Source organism: Heteronotia binoei, chromosome 17 (assembly GCF_032191835.1).
Source record: "Heteronotia binoei isolate CCM8104 ecotype False Entrance Well chromosome 17, APGP_CSIRO_Hbin_v1, whole genome shotgun sequence".
Lineage (NCBI taxonomy): Eukaryota > Metazoa > Chordata > Lepidosauria > Squamata > Gekkonidae > Heteronotia > Heteronotia binoei.
Genome location: NC_083239.1, coordinates 53,229,360 through 53,251,475, shown reverse-complemented (window position 1 = coordinate 53,251,475; position 22,116 = coordinate 53,229,360). Strand labels below are relative to the sequence as shown.

The 22,116-nt window shown below is 49.7% G+C and overlaps 1 protein-coding gene across 1 annotated transcript in view; it reads right to left on the bottom strand.

Annotated features, from left to right (window-relative positions):
* Positions 1-977: 977 nt before the first annotated feature.
* Positions 978-22,116, bottom strand: part of CAPNS1 (calpain small subunit 1) — a 31,043-nt gene continuing 9,904 nt past the window's right edge. Inside the window, exons 3-11 of the mRNA XM_060258519.1 lie at positions 16,137-16,170; positions 13,766-13,855; positions 13,528-13,585; positions 13,324-13,388; positions 10,837-10,905; positions 9,446-9,524; positions 5,310-5,426; positions 3,469-3,527; positions 978-3,000 (exon numbers count right to left, since the gene is read on the bottom strand). Coding sequence (XP_060114502.1) covers positions 2,974-3,000; positions 3,469-3,527; positions 5,310-5,426; positions 9,446-9,524; positions 10,837-10,905; positions 13,324-13,388; positions 13,528-13,585; positions 13,766-13,855; positions 16,137-16,170 — 598 coding nt within the window. The 3' untranslated portion in view covers positions 978-2,973. The remainder of the gene's footprint in view (positions 3,001-3,468; positions 3,528-5,309; positions 5,427-9,445; positions 9,525-10,836; positions 10,906-13,323; positions 13,389-13,527; positions 13,586-13,765; positions 13,856-16,136; positions 16,171-22,116) is intronic.

The window sequence follows — 22,116 nt, the reverse complement described above, 5'->3', positions numbered from 1 at the left end:
AGCATCAAGAATACAGAGCATCACTGCCCCAGATGGAGTATTCCAGCTATACCTTGTGTTTAATAGCCACAGATGGTCCTCTGCCTCACATTTCTCCAATCCTTTCTTGAAGCTATCTATGCCCACGAACCTGCCTGGGCATCACAAATAAGTAAGCGGTCACAATATTGAATACTAGCTGAGCAGCCCAAAAGGATTAAGAGAGACCAGCTCAAAAGGCACAGAAAAGTCTATTAGAGTCAACAGAGAACCTCAGAGGCATCGTGCCTCAGAGAGAGTTGTGGGTTGTCGTGTTGGTCTGAAGCGGCAGAACGAAGTTCGAATTCAGAGCAATGTCCCCTCTAAGCTGTAGTGTCTTGTGAGCAAAAATTCTACTTTGAGAGCCAGTTTGGTGTAGTGGTTAAGTGTGCGGACTCTTATCTGGGAGAACCGGGTTTGATTCCCCACTCCTCCACTTGCACCTGCTGGAATGGCCTTGGGTCAGCCATAGCTCTGGCAGAAGTTGTCCTTGAAAGGGCAGCTGCTGTGAGAGCCCTCTCCAGCCCCACCCACCTCACAGGGTGTCTGTTGTGGGGGAGGAAGGTAAAGGAGATTGTGAGCCGCTCTGAGACTCTTTGGAGTGGAGGGCGGGATATCAATCCAATATCTTCTTCTTCTTCTTTGTGAGCTACTGGCTGTTTGCAATCAGGGTGGAACTCTAGCAGGAGCTCCTTTGCATATTAGGCCACACCCCCTGATGTAGCCAATCCTCTAAGAGCTTACAAGGCTCTTTTTTTTTTTGTAAGCTCTTGGAGGATTGGCTCCATCAGGGGCATGTGACCTGATATGGAAAGGAGCACCTGCTAGAATTCCACCCCTGTTGCAGAAAACGTGGTCATATGAGAACGTGGGACGCCCCACTCCATTCAAGACAGACTGCGTCCCCTCCCCCCCTGGGAAGGCCCTGAGCAAAACAGACACAGAAGGGCCCAGGCGGATTGTTGTTACACAATTTTTATTCTGGTTGCTACTGAGTTTTTAGAACACAAAGTGGGTGTGTTAGGAGACAGACAGCTGGTACATTACAAGGCAAAACCCCCAACAGCATTTGGCAGGGAAATACGCAGGGATCCTCTCATTACCAAAGATGTGTACTTTAGAATATTCAAAGAAGGCACACTCTCTTTCCTGCTTTTTCTATTCCAGACACGAGGTGACCGAGACGGCTCTCTACGGCTCTGACTTGGTTACCTTTTAGCCAGAATCCCACAGGCAGTCTAGCCTGGGTGATGTTGTGAAGAATCAATTGTTGAAGATCAATCTTTGAAGTCAACCCAAGCCCTATTTTAGGACAAATGTTCCCTAATATCACCCTCTGTTGCAGGTTGAATTTGGTATCCCGTTTCTAGGGGCGGGCGGATGTGGCACGAGTTTATTACGGCAGTCCGTCCCTCAAGCGGACTCCCTTTGACTTCAATGTTTCTGAATTTATCACAGCATTCTGGAAAGCAGACACTGAAATGTAAGGCCAACCTTCCACCCCTTTTCCAATGAAGACTGACGAGGTCATGCAGGAATTCCAAACCCATAACTTCCAGGTTTCACATTCCAGCCCATCAACCCTCGCCCGAGAGCCCCACCCCACCCTTTGTTCCTTCAAAATGCATGTGCAGAAACTCCACGCGGTGCCAGTGTGGTGTTGGGGGGAGGCGGAAGGGGGGGTCTCTTGGCACGCAAACTGTCATCCAGTCTGCAAAATGTGCAAACTGGACCGGATTCAATGGGTTTTGGCTGTGGACTGGAAATAGAAAGCCGACTTTTCAGCAATGCCTTTTAGGTAGGATTGCAGCATCTTTAAAAAAGCATATGCCTCTATAATGTTAATTTAAATAGTTGCTGGCAGGCTTTCTCAGCTCCTAACCTACTTATTTTTTTATTTTTAGCATTACATCCATGTGGAGTGTAAAGAAACTTTGTCCCTCTACTTGTTCTTTTTAATGGGGGAGATTTCCCTCATTGAAGGAAGTTTTTTTTTTCACGTGTGCCACCCTCATTTTATTTCGTTCTCAACTGAGCAGCCCTTGGCCTAACATGGGGCCCCCCAAGCTTTTAAAGCCTGGGGGGCGCCGTTGGAATTCTGACACCGTGTGGTGGGCACAGCCACAAAATGGCCGCCATTGGAAGCAGAACCAGACACAAAATGGCTGCCTCAACTTTCCCTCAGTTCCACAACAAAGATCTCTGTGCCGCGGTGACAGCGGCAATGTGGGTTTTTTTTTTCAAAATCTACACAGCCAATCAGAAGCCTTGCTGGGCAGAAGCCCCACCCATTTTAAAAAAAAACACTCCACAGCCACCACAGCTCCGTGTTGGAGACGCCTGGTCTGTATCAGCTACTATCCGATGAAATCAATGCAACAGCCAATGTGCGTCTTCCGTGGGGGGCAGAAGCAGTGGGCAGGCTGTCGTCTTGCGCCCTGCCAAAGCACAAAGCATGTTAGCCCCCCCACAAAAAAACCCACAACAGAGGTGCCGGGGCTTCTCTTGGGTAGACAGCAACATCAGCAATTCCCCTACCCCAAACATGGACCACCGTTTGGCAGAACGGATACTGACTCCACATGGGATTGCTGGAAACTGAGTCATCGGGGAGAGAGAAGCAAAACGCTGTGGCAATCCGGGAGCCTCTTCGCGAGAGACGCCACGAGCGCCCCAATGAAGACAGTGCAAAATTAAGCAAGGTGGAGTGACTTTCTTTTCTCCTACTGGCTATGAAAAATGCAATACAATACAATAGGAAACCGAGCTGGTTTTGGTTTAGGAGGAAAAGGGATAGGTGAAAAAGCAAAACACCAAAAAAACAAAAACAAAGAACGAGCAAAGGGATTCTGTACTGCTTCCCAGGAGAGGCTGGAAATCAAACCCAGCGTGCGGAGATCTAAAATATTCCAGAAGGGCTTGAGGAGGTCAGAGGAAGGTGCGTCCTCCTAGTTCTTACGAATACATGGTGAGCTGCAGCCACTGCAAGAAGAAGAAAACAAATCAGTCAAATTTCGAGTCCTCATTGTTCTTTTTTTTTTTTTAAGCTCTTCAACACTGCTCTTTTTCTGTTCACTTCTTATGAGACGTAAAGATGTAAAGATGGAGGAAGCAAACAGATAAGAGTAATCCACTATCTCCTTCCCCTGTTCACAATTCTACATGAATTCCTGAGACGTTTGCACGGCCCGTTTCCTCCTCCTTCCAGTTCTGCTGAAAGACTGAAGTCTTCTTTCCTCAACCACATTTTGGCAGATTCCCTTCTGTTCTCGCTCGGCCAGACGGCTTTTTCTGACTTCCCTCCACCCTCAGCTCGCCTCTTCTTCTGCTTCCTGAAGTCCCCACCCTTGGAAATTCTGTCCCCTCCCCACTCTTTAGATTCTCCTGCGATTCCCCAAAACTTTGCCCTAAAAACCTGACAAAAAACCAAAAGCAGAGATCCCCTCTCACCTCCTTCAGGGTCACTCGGATCTGTCCGCTCCCATCCCGGTCCAGAGATTTGAAGGCACCTGGAAGCAGAGAGAGCGCAAGGAACTCACATGCCTAATTCTGTTGTGCCAGACTGATGCTTAGCTCGAGCTGCCGTAAGTAGCACAATAAAGACCTCCTTGGAAGGTCCATCAGGTGAGAAGGTACTTCCTGACAGAAGAGAGAAGCTGGAGGCCTTCCTTAGGGAGCCAGTTTGGTGTAGTGGTTAAGTGAGATGACTCTTATCTGGGAGGACCGGGTTCAATTCCCCACTCCTCCATTTTCAGCTGCTGGAATGGCCTTGGATCAGTCATAGCTCTCGCAGAGCTGTCCTTGAAAGGGCAGCTTCTGGGAGAGCCCTCTCAGCCCCACCCACCTCACAGGGTGTCTGCTTAGGGGGAAGAAGATAAAGGAGATTGTAAGCTGCTCTGAGACTCTGATTCAGGGTGAAGGGCAGGATACAAATCCAGTATCATCGTCTTCTGAGAGGTTGCCTCAGCCACCACGAATCTGTCCAATCCCCTATTTAAGTTGTCTGTTGCTGTGGCCATCACTACATCATCTGGCAGCAGATACCACATTTTCATCACTCTCTGTGTAAAGTAGTATCTCCTCTTGTCGTACGGCTGCCCAGTTCCTGCTTGCGTGCACTCTAAAAGTGTGCAGTCTGATGTATTCTACTGCAGACTGTTTGGATTCATTTAAGTGCAGACTGTTTGGGAAAAGAGGTTATGTTAAAGAGCCTGTGTGCACTCTTGTGTATTTTACTGCAGTCTAAGGTAGAGGCTTTGCACACTTATATTCTTCACTGCAGACTGTTTAGAAGTAGAGGCTACTTAGAAGTAGAGGCCATAGGGCTTTTCTCATCACCCCATTATTTTCCTGTAATAAATGTTTTGACAGTATAGTATTTATAGTTTCACCCCGATGTTTCTTCTACTATAGCTTGACTTAAACCTCAGGGAGTCCCCGTTTTTCCCTACAGTTCCTGCCAGGGGCAGGGGATCCCGCAGTTTGGCAGGCCCCAAGGCCACCACCCTCAGAGTCCCGCTTCTGTATAGCACACGTGGTGAGATGATGTCACCAGGAAGTGACATAGCGCGCCGGGCACATCACACAGGGGGGCGCGCTAGGAAATCGCAGAAAACTCTATGGTTTCACGTGAGGATGCTCTAGCGATTTTGAGGAAAACTCTATAATACCACAGAGTTTCCCTCCAAATTGCTAGAGCGTCCCCGGGTGAAACTATAGTTTCCCGCAATTTCTAGAGCATCCCCTGTGTGATGTGCCCAGTGCAATACGTCACTTCTGAGTGATGTTATCGTGCGGCGTACACTGTGCGCATGTGATGTCACCAGGAAGTGACATAGCGCGCCGGGCACATCACACAGGGGGGCGCGCTAGGAAATCGCAGAAAACTCTATGGTTTCACGTGAGGATGCTCTAGCGATTTTGAGGAAAACTCTATAATACCACAGAGTTTCCCTCCAAATTGCTAGAGCGTCCCCGGGTGAAACTATAGTTTCCCGCAATTTCTAGAGCATCCCCTGTGTGATGTGCCCAGTGCGATATGTCGCTTCTGAGTGATGTTATCGTGCGGCGTGCACTGTGCGCATGTGAAAAAAAGTCCACCACCGGGAGCCACTGGGGAACTTGGCAACCCTATCTTGTCTGTCCTGAATCTGCTGCTCCCCACAGCTTCATCAGACACCCTCGAGTTGCAACTGGAAGGGAAAGTTCTCATTGTGTCCACCCCACACACAACTTCGTAACAGATGGTCTCCAGCTTCCCCCTGGAGGGTGGCAAGCCTGCTGCCACTTACGAAACATGGCGTCCAGGCGCACCAGGCAGCTGATGAAGTTGTCGAAGTCCATGTTCCCGTTCTCATCCGAATACCTGCGCACGATCATGCTGTAGAGCTGCTCGTTGAGTCGAAAACCTGGGCAAACAACGGAGGAGGGTGTCAGACTTGGAACTTCAAAGCAAAACGGACCATTCTTTGTTGCAAAATTAATCCATTTATTTGAGAACTAGTAGTCTGGTAGAGATGCAGGTTGAGTTTGATACATTCAAAGGCTAGGCATACTATTTTGAAGGGTACATCAAAGGTAAACAATAAAGCCATTCTCACACCCTGAGAGACAGTTGTCTGCTCCCATGTTCCTTATCTCTTTCCCAAGGAAGGAACCCTGCTGGTTACCTTGGGGCATACCATCTTCAAAGGCTCACTACATTTGTTAGTACCAAGCAAGGAATTTGCTCACTTGTGGTTAGTAACAGTCCTGATAGTGTTTGAAATGCAGATTCTCATTCCCATGGTTAGTAAAAGCATACAAAATGGAGTTAGTTAGGGCAAGGCAACATAGCTGGTGCAGAATACATTTCAGAGGAAGTTACAAGGTCTGACAGAGGGGGGTGCAAAAGGGAAAGAGGGTGAGTCTCTGCAGCGCAGAACAGCGGCGAATGTCTAACCTCCTTTTCACATCACTCTGACACCCCTTGGAAAAAAACACACCAAGTGTCATGGTGATCCGTGGTCTATGCGCTTCCCACCCCCCAACAACCATCCTACCTTAGCCCCAGCAACATACTGAAAGCACCAACCCCACAAGTATGGCTCCCAACGGGGCACACCGGCAGACATCGCTACATGTTCTTAAAAAATGCGATTGTTTTGGGAGAGCAGCCCTGACGGTTTGCAGCATAAGAGCTAAATTCTAGTCCAGTGGTGCCTTAGGAACGAACAAGATTTTGAGAACATCAGAAAAGCCCTGCTGGATCAGACCAGTGAGGGTCCATCTAGTCCAGCCTCCTGTCTCACACAGGGGCCAGCCAGTTCCTCTGGAGGGCCAACAACAGGGCAGAGAGGCCGAGGCCTTCCCCTGAGAAGAACATCAGAAGAGCCCTGCTGGATCAGACCAGGGAGGGTCCATCTAGTCCAGCCTCCTGTCTCACACAGTGGCCAGCCAGTTCCTCTGGAGGGCCGACAACAGGGCAGAGAGGCCGAGGCCTTCCCCTGAGAAGAACATCAGAAGAGCCCTGCTGGATCAGACCAGTGAGGGTCCATCCAGTCCAGCCTCCTGTCTCACACAGTGGCCAACCAGTTCCTCTGGAGGGAGAACAACAGGGCAGAGAGGCCGAGGCCTTCCCCTGAGAAGAACATCAGAAGAGCCCTGCTGGATCAGACCAGGGAGGGTCCATCCAGTCCAGCCTCCTGTCTCACACAGTGGCCAACCAGTTCCTCTGGAGGGCCAACAACAGGGCAGAGAGGCCGAGGCCTTCCCCTGAGAAGAACATCAGAAGAGCCCTGCTGGATCAGACCAGGGAGGGTCCATCTAGTCCAGCCTCCTATCTCACACAGTGGCCAAGCAGTTCCTCTGGAGGGCCAACAACAGGCAGAGAGGCCGAGGCCTTCCCCTGAGAAGAACATCAGAAGAGCCCTGCTCGGTCAGACCAGGGAGAGTCCATCTAGTCCAGCCTCCTGTCTCACACAGTGGCCAGCCAGTTCCTCTGGAGGGCCAACAACAGGGCAGAGAGGCCGAGGCCTTCCCCTGAGAAGAACATCAGAAGAGCCCTGCTGGAGGGTCCATCTAGTCCAGCCTCCTGCCTCACACAGTGGCCAACCAGTTCCTCTGGAGGGCCAACAACAGGGCAGAGAGGGCGAGGCCTTCCCCTGAGAAGAACATCAGAAGAGCCCTGCTGGAGGGTCCATCTAGTCCAGCCTCCTGCCTCACACAGTGGCCAACCAGTTCCTCTGGAGGGCCAACAACAGGGCAGAGAGGCCGAGGCCTTCCCCTGAGAAGAACATCAGAAGAGCCCTGCTCGGTCAGACCAGGGAGAGTCCATCTAGTCCAGCCTCCTGTCTCACACAGTGGCCAGCCAGTTCCTCTGGAGGGCCAACAACAGGGCAGAGAGGCCGAGGCCTTCCCCTGAGAAGAACATCAGAAGAGCCCTGCTGGATCAAACCAGGGAGGGTCCATCCAGTCCAGCCTCCTGCCTCACACAGTGGCCAACCAGTTCCTCTGGAGGGCCAACAACAGGGTAGAGAGGCCGAGGCCTTCCCCTGAACTTCTCTTGGCACAGGGATTCAGCAGCTGACTGCCTCAGAACATAGAGGTTCTCCTCAGTCAACATTGCTACTAGCCACTAATAGCCTTCTTCATGATCTATTCAATCCCCTTTTAAAGTTGTTTACTCCTGCGGCCACTTGTGCATCCTATGGCAGTGAATTCCAGCTTTGAATCACATTTTTTTTTGTCCTTCCTGAATCTACTGCCCCTCAGCTTCCATGCATGCCCTTGAGTCGTAGTATTTTGAGAGAGGGAGAAAAAAAGTTCTCTTGGTCAACTCTCTCCACCCTAAGCATAATTTTTACAACTCCTATCATGTCCCTTCCTTAAGATGTCTCTTTTCTAAATTCAAAAGTCTCAGATTCTTCAGGCTTTCCTTATAGTGAATCAGTATGGTGCAGTGGTGAAGTGCGCGGACTCTTATCTGGGAGAACTGGGTTTGATTCCCCACACCTCCACATGCAGCTGCTGGAATGGCCTTGGGTCAGCCATAGCTCTTGGGGAGCTTTCCTTGAAAGGGCAGTTTCTGTCAGAGCTCCCTCAGCCCCACCTACCACACAGGGTGTCTGTTGTGGGAGAGGAAGGTAAGGGAGAATGTGAGCTGCTCTGAGACTCTGAGATTCAGAGTGAAGGGTGGGATATAAATCTAATATCTTCATCATCATCATCTTGGTCAACCTTCTCTGAACTTCCTTCAGCAAAATGATGTCCTTTTTTAGGAAAGAGAAAAAAGTCCTTTTCTCCCTTTCTCACAATACGAGAACTCGTGGACATTCGACGAAATTGCTGAGCAGTCGGGTTAGAATGGATAAAAGGAACTTCTTCACCCAAAGGGTGATTAAAACGTGGAATTCACTGCCACAGGAGGTGGTGACGGCTGCAAGCATAGACAGCTTCAAGAGGGGATTGGATAAACATCTGGAGCAGAGGTCCATCAGTGGCTATTAGCCACAGCGTATTGTTGGAACTCTCTGTCTGGGGCTGTGATGCTCTGTATTCTTGGTGTTTTAAGGGGGGGGGGGGCACAGTGGGAGGGCTTCTAGCCCCATTGGTGGACCTCCTGATAGCACTTCGTTTTTTTGGCCTCTGTGTGACACAGAGCATTGGACTGGATGGGCCACTGGCCTGATCCAACATGGCTGCTCTTATGTTCTTATGTCTGGGGCAGTGATGCTCTGTATTCTGGATGCTGGGGGGGGCACAGTGGGAGGGCTTCTAGTGTCCTGGCCCCACTGGTGGACCTCCTGATGGCACTTCATTTTTTTTGGCCTCTGTGTGACACAGAGTGTTGGACTGGATGGGCCATTGGCCTGATCCAACATGGCTTCTCTTATGTTCTTAAGTGACACAGAGTGTTGGACTGGATGGGCCATTGGCCTGATCCAACATGGCTTCTCTTTTGTTCTTATGTGACACAGAGTATTGGACTGGATGGGCCATTGGCCTGATCCAACAGGGCTTCTCTTATGTTCTTCTATGATACAGAGTGTTGGACTGGATGGGCCTTTTGCCTGATTCAACATGGCTTCTCTTATGTTCTTATGTGACACAGAGAGTTGGGCTGGATGGGCCATTGGCCTGATCCAACATGGCTTCTCTTATGTTCTCTTATGCTCTTAAGGAGGCCAGAACTGTACACAGTATTTCATATGAGACCCAAAGTTCCCCGTCACATATCTTGAAACCTTCTACCTCAAAAATCCGCCTCTAAAGGTCCTACTGGACTCAAATTTAGCTCTTCAAAAACGGTGGGATCCTATCTGCCTTGGGAACCATATCTGGGTGGAAAGGCGGCGTAGAAATGTTTTAAATACAATCCTTAAAGCTGCCACCTCTCTGCCAAAAGCCCCCTTGGTGACCCATAAGCCTGGTCTCCCGTTTTTTTCACCTGCTGCTTGAAAGGCTCCCGGGAGTTCGTTACTGCCGATGGTCCCAGACCGGTCCGTATCGTACTGTTTGTAGATGCACTGAGGTTGAGGGAGAGGAAAGGACAAGGCGGGAAATGGTTACAAGTCGGACGGCGGCAGGGCAAATATGCAAGAAGATGATATTGGATTTATATCCCGCCCTCCACTCCGAAGAGTCTCAGAGCGGCTCACAATCTCCTTTATCTTCCTCCCCAACAACAGATACCCTGTGAGGTGGGTGGGGCTGCGAGGGCTCTCACAGCAGCTGCCCTTTCAAGGACAACCTCTGCCAGAGCTCTGGCTGACCCAAGGCCATTCCAGCAAGTGCAAGTGGAGGAGTGGGGAATCAAACCCGGTTCTCCCAGATAAGAGAGCTATGGCTGACCCAAGGCCATACCAGCAGGTGCAAGTGGAGGAGTGGGGAATCAAACCCGGTTCTCCCAAATAAGAGTCCATGTACTTAAGAAGAAGACTGCAGATTTATACCCCGCCCTTCTCTCTGAATCAGAGACTCAGAGCAGTTTATAATCTCCTATATCTTCTCCCCCTGACAACAGACACCCTGTGAAGTGGGTGGGGCTGGGAGGGCTCTCACAGCAGCTGCCCTTTCAAGGACAACCTCTGCCAGAGCTCTGGCTGACCCCAGGCCAAACTGGCTCTCCAGAAGAGTCCCTTCCGCTTGCCACAATCCCAAACAGGGGAGCAAGCCACACGCCTTCTGTACCTGCAGGGGCGTAGCTAGGGCTTTGGGGGCCTGGGGCCCAAGATTTATGTGGGCCCCCCTATGTGGGGGGGGGGGGAGAGCACGAGCGCTTCACACGTTCCAAGCATGACAACCCGTCCGTTCCTTACATGTGCGATCTACAAAGCCTTACATAACAGTTTTAAAAAACGAACTCGCAAAGAACAAGAAAAAAAAAAACGCTTTGCAAAGAAAACCGCTCCGAAGCGCCGCTCTGCAAAGGGGATGCCCGAAAAGGCAGCCCGACCTGAAGCCCGCCTTCTTCGCAAGCAAGCCCTCCGCCGTACCAGGGCGGCGTGCGCAGGATCCCAGCCTCCCTTGGCTGCCGCCTTCCCGGCTTCATTCCCCCAGAGGCACGCCCGAGAGAGCCCATCCGTCCCGGGGACCTACCGGATCACCAAGCGCTGCAGCGGGAGGAAGTCACCGGTGGCGCCTGCCGGGGTCCCCCTCGGGCTGCAGGGAGCCAGCCATGCGCCTTCCCCAGCTCCAGACGGCCGCCGCTCCCCCTACAACTTGCCAAGGGCTTGCATTCGCTTCCAGCCCATTGTTCGGGACCCCCCTTGGCAATGCGGGGGTCCCCAGACCTGGGGCGACCCGCCCCCCCGCCCCCCTCCCTACACCACTGCGTACCTGCCACTTCTTAACGTTGTTCCAGAGATACTTGAATTCCTCAAAGCCCAGTTTGCCAGTCGTGTCGCTCTGTGCCAGATGCAGTCAAGGGAAACAAAATGCAGAGAAAGCCGCATGCGTGCATCCACACCCCTCTCCATTGCCGTGATGCATTGTGCGAGAGCAGCACCGATGTGGGGGGGAGGGCGGTGTGTGGACCCAAGGAGTTTGTGGGGCAAGCAACACTCAGCTGCACATGGTATAAACACTCAGACTGACTTCCCGCTAGCTGCTCTCATGCTCCTCTTCTCCGTGGGGCTTCCATCGGATTTCACACTATCTGCCCCAGGGCTGCAATTAGCTTCGGTGGAGCCAGTTTGGTGTAGTGGTTAAGTGTGCGGACTCTTATCTGGGAGAACCGGGTTTGATTCCCCACTCCTCCACTTGCAGCTGCTGGAATGGCCTTGGGTCAGCCATAGCTATCTTATCTGGGAGAACCGGGTTTGATTCCCCACTCCTCCACTTGCAGCTGCTGGAATGGCCTTGGGTCAGCCATAGCTATCTTATCTGGGAGAACTGGGTTTGATTCCTCACTCCTCACCTTGCAGCTACTGGAATGGCCTTGGGTCAGCCATAGCTCTGGCAGAGGTTGTCCTTGAAAGGGCAGCTGCTGTGAGAGCCCTCCCAGTCGCAAGGAAGACGGAGTACGCCTTTGGAAGGGTGACAGCTCCTGACGCAACGTCGCCTCTACCTGACACAACTCACCTCCATAAACGTACTCTGGTGAAATGGGAGGAGATTGCACAAGGATCTCCCTTGCTCTTGGGAAGCCTCGTTTGAATCTGTGCAGAAACAGGAAGCCTACAACATCTGCTTATAAATACTGGGACTCTTTAGCTTGGAGAAACGTCGACTGCGGGGTGACATGATAGAGGTTTACAAGATTATGCTTGGGATGGAGAAAGTAGAGAAAGAAGTCCTTTTCTCCCTCTCTCACAATACAAGAACTCGTGGGCATGCAATGAAATTGCTGAGCAGTCGGGTTAAAACGGATAAAAGGAAGTCCTTCTTCACCCAAAGGGTGATTAACATGTGGAATTCACTGCCACAGGAGGTGGTGGCAGCTACAAGCATAGCCAGCTTTAAGAGGGGATTGGATAAAAATATGGACATATATTTTTAATAGCCACTGATAAACCTCTGCTCCATATTTTTATCCAATCCCCTCTTAAAGCTGGCTATGCTTGTAGCCGCCACCACCTCCTGTGGCAGTAAATATATGTGTGTGTGTATGTGTGCATACATATGTATGTATATGTGTGTTTGTGTGTGTGTATATACACACACACATATATTGGCCACTGTGTGACACAGAGTGTTGGACTGGATGGGCCATTGGCCTGATCCAACATGGCTTCTCTTACGTTCTTATATTGGATGTCGATGAATAAAAAGGATTTGCTAAGTGTCAGAACCAGAAGCCAGACAGCCCTATTTTTGACAAATCATTTGGACACGGCCCTAAATTTTATACCCGTTGTTTCTATGGAACTCAGTCTGCAACTTATGCAGCAAAACACACACACATAGACACACACACATATACATACATACACACATATACATATGTATATACATATATACGTATATACATATATACCAGAGGAGGTGAAATATAAGAGCCACATAGAATAAACATCAGATGTTTAGAGCCACAAGACATGAATGTCGGATGTTTGAGAGTGGGAAGGCAGGCAGGAAGGAAAGCAAATAGATGAGAGGGGGGAGGGAGAGGTGGAAAGAAAGCAACTTTAACTTTAAATGTGTTTTCCAACCCTGTGAGGTAGGCTATAATAATAATAATAATAATAATATTTTATTTTTATATCCCGCCCTCCCCGCCAGGCGGGCTCAGGGCGGCTAACAGGCACGGGAATCCCATGATTCTTATTGGACAGTATAACAGACATGGGAGTCCCATGATTCATAAAAACATAATAATTTGACATTAATTACAAATAGTTATTTAAAATACATAAAAACAAATAAAATATAATAAGATATATTAAGGTAGGTGCTAGAATGATGTAATCCAGATGTATTTAGGATGGCTAAATATCTGTTCATTCGTTGATCCGGTTCTATATCAATTCAATTACCACATGTTGTCTCAAATGCCAACTGAAAGAGAAATGTTTTGCAAGCCCTGCGGAATTGGCTAGGCTGAGAGAGTGTGGGGCTGGCTCAAAGTCACCCAGGAAGCCGAGTGGGGACTCGAACTCGCGTCTCCCAGCTCCTATTCCGACACTCTCAACGGCTACACCCCACTGGCTCTCACAGGGAAATATTTTGAGAGATTCGGAAAACTTTTCTACAGATGCTCATCTGCAGACTTGCCACCGTTGCTGATCTATTTTGTTGTATTTCTGCTTCTTTCTCTCTGGGAACAGCGTTTTGAACATTAAAAGAACCCAACAGAAGCAGGGATGGCGTTTGGCAAGAGGATACATCCATGACGGCCACCATGCTCCGACAGGTATCTATCCCAAATCCGTCAGTCTTCAAGTCGGGATCTGTAAAGGAGAAGCGCGAGTTGAGAGTTCTGAAGGAGAAAAACGCCATTTCTGGCGGAGGTGGATTCGCTCACCCTGGAAAGGGACTCGGCTCCGCTTCCGGCAATTTCCCCAGGAGGGAAATCCACCCACCACTTACGTCTGGTAACCACTTTGTTGAGTATGTTCATCAGCTCCGAAGCGCTCACTTCCATGTCCTGAAAGGAAAACAAGAGACAAATGTAGGCCGCCTCGCCCAAGGGAGAACTTAGGCCCAAGCCCTGCTGTGAGGAAACGTTCATGAGGCCCCACGCAGCTCAGAGTCTCTCCCCCAGGAGCCTCTCCTCCCCTCAGCCAACACTGAGGCTAGTCCTCAGTTTTCAGGGAACAAAACTCACGTCTCCCGCCAGCTGAGTGAAGAGCCGCCGGAACTGCCGCACCTCCTCGCTCTCGTTTGCTTCGACGTTGGAGAAGTGGCTGCGGGGAGGCTGGAACGGGGAGAGAAGCAGCAAGAGAGGAAGCCCAGAGAAGGAAACTGAGTCAGGAAACCGGAAAAAGCCATCTTTATTTCTTTATTTACATTAATTGCCCATTTTATCATTTGGGCAATTAATGTAAATAAAGAAATAAAGATGGAATCTTGGGAGTATCTGTGGAAGAACTCTATGAAACTCGCAACATGTCATAGTATTAAAGAAAACTGTTTTAAGATGATGTATAGATGGTATATGACTCCAAAAAAATTAGCAAAGATGAACAATAAGATGCCAGATAGGTGTTGGAAATGTAAAAAGCATGAAGGTTCTTTCTACCATATGTGGTGGACTTGTGAAAGGACTAAAATGTTTTGGCAGATGATTCAGCAAGAGATCTCTAAGATTCTGGGATATGAATTCAACAAAGAGGCGGAGACTTTTCTGCTGGGATTACAAATGGAAAAATTTCCAAAAGAAGATAGAACTTTAATATGGTACTTGCTCTCAGCTGCTAGGACATTGTATGCGCAGTTATGGAAGCAAGAAAAAATACCAGAAAAATGGGACTGGATTACAAAAGTTATGTCATGGAGTGAAATGGACAAATTAACAAGAAAACTAAAAGACTATGATTTAGAACTTTTTAATGCGGAGTGGAAGAAATTCAGAAGATACGTAGAGAAAGAGTGGAAAATAAAAGGACATTGGACAATTTTTGATGATTAAGATTTTTATAGTTAAGGGTACCTTAATATTTGTTTTTCTAAAAATAACACTGGCGGGGGTCAAGTAACGGAGGGAGGGGTGGGAGGAAAATAAGATATGGGGTAGAACGTTTTTTTTTTTTTTTAATTTCAAGTTCTTTATAAGTTGTAGATATAATTCTGCTACCATATGTTACTAATAAATTTGTTTATACCAGGAAACCGGAAAAAGCCAAGCAGAGACTGTTTGCTATACTATGGGTAGTTAAAACGCGGATGACTCTGGCTAGGACCATCTCGTCAGATCTCCAAAGTTAACCAGGTTAGGCCACCAAGGAAGTTAGGGTTGCCAAGTCTAATTCAAGAAATATCTGGAGCTTTGGGGGTACTCAGGAGACTTTGGGGGTGGAGCCAGGAGATGTTGGGGGGGTGGAGCCAAGAGCCAGGTTGTGACAAGCTAAACTACTGTAACACAAGCATAACTGAACTCCAAAGGGAGTTCTGGCCACCACATTTAAAGGAGCCACACACCTTTTAAATGCCTTCTCACCCTTGGAAATAATGGGCACCTATTTTGGGGACTTACAGAATTGGACCCCCTGGTCCAATCCTTTTGCAACTTGGAGGGTATTTTGAGGAGAGACACTGGAGGCTATGCTGAAACTTTGGCGCCTCTATCTCAAAAAGCAGCCCCTCCAGAGCCCCAGATACCCGTGGATCAATTCTCCATGGTACCCTTTGGGAATTGGTCTCCCTAGGGAATAATGGAGTGCCCAGCAGACATTTCCCTCCCCCCACCCCCGCTTTCTGATGATCCTGAAGCGAGGGGAGGGCCTCCAAACTGGAGGATCCCCTGCCCCCACCTGGGGATTGGCAACCCTAAAGGAAGTCCAGGGTCGCAGAGGCAGGCAAGGGCAAACCAGCTCTGAACAACTTTTGCTTGCCTTGAAAACCCTCTGGGGTCGCCGTACGTCGGCGGTGACGTCACAGCCCTTTTCACCACTCCCACCCCCATTTATTTAAAATCCTGCTCCCTTCCCTTTCTATCCAAGTGTCCAAGGAGGAAAGGATTTGCTCAAGGAGTTTCCTGTTATCCAGTACCTCCTGCGGCAGCCATTTTGTAGCTGCACGTACCATACGGTGTTAGAATTCCAAAGGTGCTCCCCGCCTCAAAAGCACTGGGGATCCTTGCCCGACACCCTTCAAAAGTCTGTTGGGTCTTTGAGATGCTACCAGACTTGGATTTGGTTCAGCAATTCTCCTGTTGCTGCTGCCAGCCTGGGATGGAAGTGGAGGGCGATGGGTTTTTGAGATCTCCAGCAGGCCAAAAAGAGGCTAGTAGGCAGGTTTCACTGCGGTGGGGTTTATTTCCACAATCAGAGGTAACTCTTGACAGCATGTGTGTGTGTGTGTGTGGGGGGGTCATCCTAAAGCAGTGCCTTCTTCCCCTCCCCCTTAGAAATTCTTGGGTGTTGCACATATAAGGGTATGTGGGTCGCATAAACCAGTCTCCAACGCAAGCAGCATTGAAAGGCATAAGACAAGAAAGTGAAGCCCTTCCTCTGTTCTGACATAAATTGAAGACTTACCGGGGGTTCTGGGTTATACTGAGCGGCTGCTTCACTGTAAGGAGACAGGAAGGCGAAAAAAGGTTATCAGAATGATGCTGCATCCAAACAACTCACCGGTCACCTCCTCCCTTCTTCTGATTTTTAAGAACAGAAGAGAAGCCATGTTGGATCAGACCAATGGCCCCTCTAGTTCAACACTCTGTGTCACACAGTGGCCAAAAAATCCAGGTGTTATCATGAGGTCCATCAGTGGGGCCAGGACACTAGAAGTCCTCCCACTGTTGCCCCCCAGGTACTAAGAAGACAGAGCATCACTGCCCCAGACATAAGAACATAAGAGGAGCCATGTTGGATCAGGTCAATGGCTCATCCAATCTAACACTCTGTGTCACACAGTGGCCAAAACCCAGGTGCCATCAGGAGATCCAGACCTCCAGAAGCCCTCCCACTCTTGCCCTCCAAGCACCAAGAATGCAAAGCGTTCCTGCCCCAGACATAAGAACATAAGAACATAAGAGGAGCCATGTTGGATCAGGCCAACATAAGAGGAGCCATGTTGGATCAGGCCAACGGCCCATCCAGTCCAACACTCTGTGTGACACAGTGGCCAGAACCCAGGGGCCATCAGGAGATCCATAAGTGGGGCCAGAACTCCAGAAGTCCTTCCGCTGCTGTCCCCCAGGCTCCAAGAAGACAGAGCATCACTGCCGCAGACATAGGACCATAAGAGAAGCTATGTTAGATCAGGTCAATGGCCCCTCCAGTCCAACACTCTGTGTCACACAGTGGCTAGAACCCAGAGGTCATCAGGAGGTCCACCAGCAGGGCCAGAACTCCAGAAGCCCTCCTGCTATGGGCCCCCCATTCACCAAGAATACAGAGCATCGCTGCCCCAGACATATGAACATAAGAGAAGCCATGTTGGATCAGGCCAGTGGCCCATCCAGTCCAACACTCTGCGTTACACAGTGGCCAAAGAACCAGGAGCCATCAGGAGGTCCACCAGTGGGGCCAGCACACTAGAAGCCCTCCCACTGTTAAGAACATAAGAACATAAAAGAAGCCATGTTGGATCAGGCCAGTGGCCTACCCAGTCCAACTCTCTGTGTCACACCGTGGCCAGAACCCAGGGGTCATCAGGAGGTCCACCAGCAGGGCCAGAACTCCAGAAGCCCTCCTGCTATGGGCCCCCCATTCACCAAGAATACAGAGCATTGCTACCCCAGACATATGAACATAAGAGAAGCCATGTTGGATCAGGCCAGTGGCCCATCCAGTCCAACACTCTGTGTCACACAGTGGCCAAAGAACCAGGAGCCATCAGGAGGTCCACCAGTGGGGCCAGGACACTAGAAGCCCTCCCACTGTTAAGAACATAAAAGAAGCCATGTTGGATCAGGCCAGTGGCCTACCCAGTCCAACCCTCTGTGTCACACCGTGGCCAGAACCCAGGGGCCATCCGGAGGTCCAGCAGCGGTGTCCACCAGGTTCCTCAAGAGTTTAGCCAGGCCAGTACAGCTGTCTCCCCTGCTCCATATCCTCAATGCCTCACAAGGCCTCTCTCCAGTGTTGCTCAAACAACATGTGCAAAACGCCTCGAGCGTCTTTAAATGCAGCGTAGAAAGCGGAAGCATCGTTCCTCATGTCCTCATGAGCCAGGAGATGCCTTTAACTTCCAACCAGGAAATATTGGGGAAAGCTCTTTAAAGAGGATTCCATGAGAAATTAAACTTTATTTTGTACAGACCTCCACCCTTCGGGTTGCCAATCCCCAGGTGGGGACAGGGGATCCCCTGGTTTGGAGGCCCTCCCCCTGCTTCAGGGTCATCAGAAAGCGGGGGGAGGGGAGGGAAATGTCTGCTGGGCACTCCATTATTCCCTATGGAGACCAATTCCCGTAGGGAATAATGAAGAATTGATCCATGGGTATCAGGGGCTTGGGAGGGCTATTCTTTGAGGTAGAGGTACCAAATTTGCAGCATAGCATCCAGTGCCTCTCCCCAAAATACTCGCCAAGTTTCAAAAGGATTGGACCGGGGGGGGGGGGTCCAATCCTATGAGCCCTCAAAGAAGGTGCCCCTATCCTCCATTATTTCCAACGGAGGGAAGGCATTTAAAAAGGTGTGCAGTCCCTTTAAATGTGACAGCCAGAACTCCCTTTGGAGTTCTTGATGCTTATCACAACCTTGCTCCTGGCTCCACCCCCAGTGTCTCCTGGCTCCACCTCCAAAGTCCCCAGATATTTATTGAATTGGACTTGGCAACCCTACTGCTCACCCCTCATCTGCTCTTAATGTGGGAGGAGGAAGACCTGTGTGTCCTTTAATTGCTGAGTGGGGGGGGGGGGAGGGGGGAAGAAAGATCAGAATACCATTCCCAAATCTTTCCCCCAGCATTTTAAGGTGCTCCAAAGCAAGAAGGCAGGAGCTAGATTTCCTGCAAGTTCTTTCAGAGGTCGGGGTGGGGGGGAGGAGACTGGTACCATTCTGCAGGCCCCTCCCAAAGACATGCAGCGTTGCACCAAAAGCCCTCAACCGTGGATTCTTTAATGCCACCGTGTGTAGAGCGAAAGAATTCCAGTTTTTATTTGGGTACAAAAAGCCTGGCTTCTGCCCCCACGGCCAAAGGACGCTGCTTGTCACAGCGGATATTCTGGGCTTCCCAAACCAGTCCCACAACAAGCAAAAGCGAGACGAAGGGTTTCAGTAATGCGGCCCGACCAGCCCGTCCCTGTAAGCAAAGCGCAGCTGAGCCCTCCAAAGAAAACTTTGCCCTGGCGGGGCTGAAGGCCTGGGGCATTCCTGAACTCTCCGTCACTCTCTTTCTGGGTTTGGACAGAGTCAGAAACGCGGCCCTGAATGGACCAAGGCCCAGCCCACAAACCACAAGGACAACGAAGTTCCGGGATCGACCTCACCCGAACAGCCAGCCACAGAACTAACAATGCAAAACAGGTGCTCTCTGCATACGTGTATTCTGCTTGGTTTTTTTTAAAAAAAGGAGCGGGACGGTGGCTTAGGGGAGGGACGGTGGCTCAGCGGTAGAGCATCTGCTTGGTAAACAGAAGGAACCAGGTTCAAGCCCCGGCATCTCTAACTAAAAAGGGTCCAGGCAAATAGGCGTGAAAAACCTCAGCTTGAGACCCTGGAGAGCCATGAATGGGGCTGTGGCTCAGGGGTAGAGCATCTGCTTGGTAAGCAGAAGGTCCCAGGTTCAATCCCTGGCATCTCCAACTAAAAAGGGTCCAGGCAAGTAGGCGTGAAAAACCTCAGCTTGAGACCCTGGAGAGCCGCTGTCAGTCTGAGTAGACAAGACTGACTTTGGTGGACCGAGGGTCTGATTCAGTATAAGGCAGCTTCATATGTTCATACGTTCACAACTCTTTGGGGAGGGACAGTGGCTCAGTGGTAGAGCATCTGCTTGGTAATCAGAAGGTCCCAGGTTCAATCCCCGGCATCTCCAACTAAAAAAGGGTCCAGGCAAGCAGGTGTGAAAAACCTCAGCTTGAGACCCTGGAGAGCCTCATAAGTGTTAGGGAGGGAAGGTGGCTCAGTGGTAGAGCATCTGCTTGGTAAGCAGAAGGTCCCAGGTTCAATCTCCAGCATCTCCAACTAAAAAGGGTCCAGGCAAGTAGGCGTGAAAAACCTCAGCTTGAGACCCTGGAGAGCCGCTGCCAGTCTGAGTTGACAACACTGACTTGGATGGACCCAGGAGGGTCTGATTCAGTAGAAGGCAGCTTCAGATGTTGTAGGAAACAGTGTGGGTGTTTGCCCTTATTTACACATTGCCGGTGGGAATGTTCACCAATTAAATTTTGGAATGGCATATTAAAAATTACCGAAGGAATTACTGGGAGCGCAGTTTCTAAGACAGCGGAGTCGGTTCTGTCAAACTATCGGGGCAATGCAAAAATTAGTAAACTGAATAGAAAGCAGGTTGAAATTTTCTTTTTAGCAGTAAAACCAGTGATGGCGCAAAAATTGGAAGGAAAAAAAAATGTGCCTATCATTTGAAGTCATTTTCATAAGGTGTGGGATGTGTTAATATCGGATAAGCTAGCATTACAGTTGCTAATAGCGGATAATCCTTTACATAAAGCAGATTTTGAGGAGAAATGGTCTCCTTTTTAAAAAATATGTTGCTTCCCAAAATGGTATGGATTGCTGTTTGCCTAGAAAATATTTAGACTTCATCTTTTATTGATTTCTTATATATAAATTGATTTTTTTTCCTGTAACAATGTTTTTGAAGTTACTGTATGAATTAGTTGATATATTTTCTTGTCTTGCTCCTAGAGAGCCAGTTTGGTGTAGTGGTTAAGTGTGCGGACTCTTATCTGGGAGAACCGGGTTTGATTCCCCACTCCTCCACTTGCAGCTGCTGGAATGGCCTTGGGTCAGCCGTAGCTCTGGCAGAGGTTGTCCTTGAAAGGGCAGCTGCTGTGAGAGCCCTCTCCGGCCCCACCCACCTCACAGGGTGTCTGTTGTGGGGGAGGAAGGGAAAGGAGATTGTGAGCCGCTCTGAGACTCTTTGGAGTGGAGGGCGGGATATAAATCCAATATCTTCATCTACTTCACAGGGTGTCTGTTGTGGGGAGGAAGGGAAAGGAGATTGTGAGCCGCTGTGAGACTCTTCGGAGTGCAGGGCGGGATATAAATCCAATATCTTCATCTACCTCACAGGGTGTCTGTTGTGGGGGAGGAAGGGAAAGGAGATTGTGAGCCGCTCTGAGACTCTTTGGAGTGGAGGGCGGGATATAAATCCAATATCTTCATCTACCTCACAGGGTGTCTGTTGTGGGGGAGGAAGGGAAAGGAGATTGTGAGCCGCTCTGAGACTCTTCGGAGTGGAGGGCGGGATATAAATCCAATATCTTCATCTACCTCACAGGGTGTCTGTTGTGGGGGAGGAAGGTAAAGGAGATTGTGAGCCGCTCTGAGACTCCTCGGAGTGGAGGGCGGGATATAAATCCAATATCTTCATCTACCTCACAGGGTGTCTGTTGTGGGGGAGGAAGGGAAAGGAGATTGTGAGCCGCTCTGAGACTCCTCGGAGTGGAGGGCGGGATATAAATCCAATATCTTCATCTACCTCACAGGGTGTCTGTTGTGGGGGAGGAAGGGAAAGGAGATTGTGAGCCGCTCTGAGACTCTTCGGAGTGGAGGGCGGGATATAAATCCAATATCTTCATCTACCTCACAGGGTGTCTGTTGTGGGGGAGGAAGGGAAAGGAGATTGTGAACTGCTCTGAGACTCTTCGGAGTGGAGGGCGGGATATGGATCCATTATCATCTTCTTCTTCTATTATTGGTTTGTGGGGTTTTTTTATGTTTTGCTTTACAGTGTTTAAATAAAACTTTGAAACGTGAAAAAAAAATAAAATAAAACGACGATGGTATGGAAGGGGAGACCCAACAGAAATACTTAGCTCAAGGTTCACCAACAGTGTCTCTAGACCAGGAGGCAGTTGAAGAAAATTTTAAAGAGAGAACTCATCCCTGAACACTATAATAATGAGGTTTTATCTGCTTCTATAGTTGCGTGAGCGAAGAGACTCTCCCCCCTCTTTTGCTGTGACACAAGCTTCTTTGCCCAACGTACGGTTGCCACGTCCAATTCAAGAAATATCTGGGGACTTTGGGGGTGGAGCCAGGAGAAATTGGGGGCAGAGCCAGGAGCAAGGGTGTGACAAGCATCACTGAACTCCAAAGGGAGTTCTGGCCATCACATTTAAAGGGACGGCACACCTTTTCAATGCCTTCCTTCCATAGGAAATAATGAAGGATAGGGGCACCTTCTTTGGGGGCTCATAGAATTGGACCCCCTGGTCCAATCCTTTTGAAATGCGGGAGGTATTTTGGGGAGAGGCACTAGATGCTATACTGAAAATTCGGCGCCTCTACCTCAAAAAGCAGCCCCCCCAGAGCCCCCGATACCCACGGATCAATTCCCCATCATTCCCTATGGGAATCGTTCAAGGAGGCGCATGATGGCTGTG